General features: G+C 34.7%; 1 protein-coding gene across 1 annotated transcript; it reads right to left on the bottom strand.

Moving 5' to 3' along the window:
• Positions 1 to 1,820: 1,820 nt before the first annotated feature.
• LOC125190938 (uncharacterized) lies at positions 1,821 to 2,578 on the bottom strand. The gene has a single exon (XM_048088363.2). The coding sequence runs from the start codon at positions 2,498 to 2,500 to the stop codon at positions 2,033 to 2,035; it is 468 nt and encodes a 155-aa protein (XP_047944320.1). The 5' UTR covers positions 2,501 to 2,578; the 3' UTR covers positions 1,821 to 2,032.
• Between the last annotated feature and the right edge of the window lie 515 nt (positions 2,579 to 3,093).

Below are 3,093 nucleotides of genomic sequence, written 5' to 3'. Positions count from 1 at the left end.
ATATAATTTTGATCCTCATACATTTAAAATTTTGTTACTCATATAATCATTTTGTTTACAATAATGACATTGATCCAATTTATTTATATAGAAAATCAATTTGAATATATTTTGAACCTAAAATCAATTTTGAATATATTTTAGCTCGTAGCATGGCTGTAATATTAGTATAATTAATTCTTAAGTAGTATTTATTTATATAGAAAATTTGTATTTGTTTTTTCTTTTTAGTTTGGGGCAATTGTAGACTGTCGTATAACTTTTTACATAAGGATATATTTTTCAGATGGAAAAGAAAAAGAAAATATGGAGGAATGGTCCGAATGAAAGGATGCACCACATGGCAACTGAAAAACAAGTAAAAAAAACCCCTCATTTTAGCTCGATTTCTAATCGGACTGTAATTTTCTAGCTTAACACTCTAAATATAAAAGGCTAAGTGGGTCCTCCCATCGAATTCGAGTTGAATTGACATCCCTAACAACAGGCACATAATATACAAACTAGATACGGCCATGATACGAAGTTTTCTCTCTGTCCCACTTTAGTAGACCTGGTTTTATACTTTAGTCCGTCCTACATTAAGAGTCGGACTTAGAATCTTCCATAAATAGCAATATGCTTCACATCCTACTAACCCTATTCCACTTATATCTGGAGTATTATAAAATAAATATATAAATGAAACTCAAATTCCACTATTTTTTTTCTATCAACTTTTATTTATGTTTCTTAAAATTCGCATCCAATTCAATTGGGAGTGGGACTGCTAAAGTGAACGGATGGAGTAAATGTTATGGTTCAAATTTATAGTTCGCTAAACATAATTTTGTCAAGAACAAATTATATCCCAATTGAGTCTAACTAACCTGGATGAATTCCATGAAAATTTTATTTCTCCGTAGCCAGACATGTTGTAGCCCACATGAAATAGATGTATAAAAGAATTTAGTTGGAAGAGACGAAGGTGGGGGACCGGCCGACAAGACTTGGTCCCGGTTTGACGAACTACAGTGATAGTAGTAATAAATCCAAAAGCTTGTGCATGAAAATTAACATCTCATCATGCTAATTTCTACCACAACCTTAACACCATGTGTAAGTAGAATTGTCATTTTCTTTCAATATAAAAATTGGTCACACATACTATACTTATACTATGCACATTATGCACTACATAGTATATAGTACATAGTTCGTTATTATAGATTAGATACTTGTTTTGAGGAGTTGGATGAGATTTAAGACACCCAAACAATAATTCTGAATTTTCAAATTTCAGTGAAGACGACATTCTACATCACTACTTTCCTTTTTTGTGGAAAAAAGTGAACAAGTCTCTAAAGTGGCTGTGGAAGTTAACAACGTGGTAGCTTCTTTTTGAAAATAACAAAGACCTCATTGTGTCCAGCTTTTCTTAAATCAAAGTTATGTCGAGGTTTAGATAAATTCAAAAACCCATAATTAAGTGACTAATTAATAAAATGAAATTTCTCTATGCATATGATATGTATATATATGATCCGAACAGTACCAACTACTCCCTTCGGCCCACAATAAGAGTCATATTTTGTCATTTCAGTTCGTCCCATAATAAGAATCATATTTTAATTTTAGCATAAATGATAAGTAGGTCTCACATTCCACTAATTCACTCATATTTTATTATAAACTCAATATAAAAAAATGAACAACATATTCCACTAACTTTTAAAACTCATTATTCATTACGTTTCTTAAAATACGTGTCCACATTAAATGTGACTCCTATCGTGAGATTGACCGAGTATATATATTATCATATCCATCTGAGGACCTCATAAGTCACAATCAAGACTCTTCAATCCATTTCCAAAAGGCTAGTTCCAACACTATCTCCATTTAAATTAGATTTGCACAAATCCCACCAATCCCTTCACCCCAATAAAAAAAGAAAAACATAACAAAATTATACACTCCCCCGAAAAAAGAAAAAAAAGAAAGAAGCTAATTAATCCAGTCAAAAAAGAAGTAAAATAAAAGTTACTAATAATCAAACGCTTCGAGCCATCATTTCTTGAAATCTTCTATAAGATTCTTGCTTCTCCAACCTGAACTTCTCATGGCAGTCAGCAATGAACAAATCAGCCAGCCTATCAATCTCATTGCACGACTCCTCATCGCCTCTCTCCTCCAGCCACTGCAGGTACTTGGAGAGCTCGCCGGGGCAGTCGACCCCCACGACGTCGTAAGCGGGGTAGCAGAGCGAGCGAGAAGAGGAGCACCAGTTGTAGTGGAGCCGGAATGAGGCGAAGTAGAGCTTCTTCTGCTTGCTCTTACGCATTAGCTTGAATATTTGGAGGAGGAGTGATTTGGCTTTGGAGAGGGCGCGGTAGATGTGGGAGAAGAAGAAGGTTTGGAGGAGTGTTTTGAGCTTCATGGATGAGAGAGAAGGTGAAGGGGGTTTGATGGAGAAGAGGTTGATGGAGTTGAGAATTTTGAGTGAGGGAGGGGAAGCCATTTTTTCTTGGGGGAGGGTGGAATGTGTTTTTGTTGGGATGGATTATATAGATGAGGAGGATCTTGGTTTCCTATATGTCATAACTAGTACTATAGTACTCCACTATTGAGTATGTAGGTGATTTTAAATAAAGACCCAACAACTTTGCATATCATTCAAGTGGGAAATCCTTTATTGAAAAATATACTCCTTCCGTCCCACAAAAGATGTCACACTTTCCTTTTTAGTTTGTCCTATAAAAGATGTCACATTTCTCTTTTTGGAAAAAGTTCTCTCTCACATTAATATAAAAATTATATTTTCTCTCTCCATTTAACACACAAAACAAAACCTCATAAAATCTCGTGCCGTCCCACAAGTGTGATATCTTTTGTGGGACGGAGGGAGTAAATAAATAGTCCTTCCGTCCCACAAAAGATGTCACACTTTCCTTTTTAGTTTGTCCTATAAAAGATGTCACATTTCTCTTTTTGGAAAAAGTTCTCTCTCACATTAATATAAAAATTATATTTTCTCTCTCCATTTAACACACAAAACAAAACCTCATAAAATCTCGTGCCGTCCCACAAGTGTGATATCTTTTGTGGGACGGA

This window comes from Salvia hispanica, chromosome 5 (genome assembly GCF_029641045.1).
Source record: "Salvia hispanica isolate PSC_SH4W2 chromosome 5, Shi_PSC_v1, whole genome shotgun sequence".
NCBI classification, from domain to species: domain Eukaryota; kingdom Viridiplantae; phylum Streptophyta; class Magnoliopsida; order Lamiales; family Lamiaceae; genus Salvia; species Salvia hispanica.
The sequence above is the reverse complement of the archived record's forward strand: the minus strand, read 5'-3'. Positions and strand labels throughout refer to the sequence as shown.

Excerpts from the sequence above, each read along its gene's own strand:
- LOC125190938 (XM_048088363.2), bottom strand. The coding sequence starts at position 2,500 with ATGGCTTCCCCTCCCTCACTCAAAATTCTCAACTCCATCAACCTCTTC.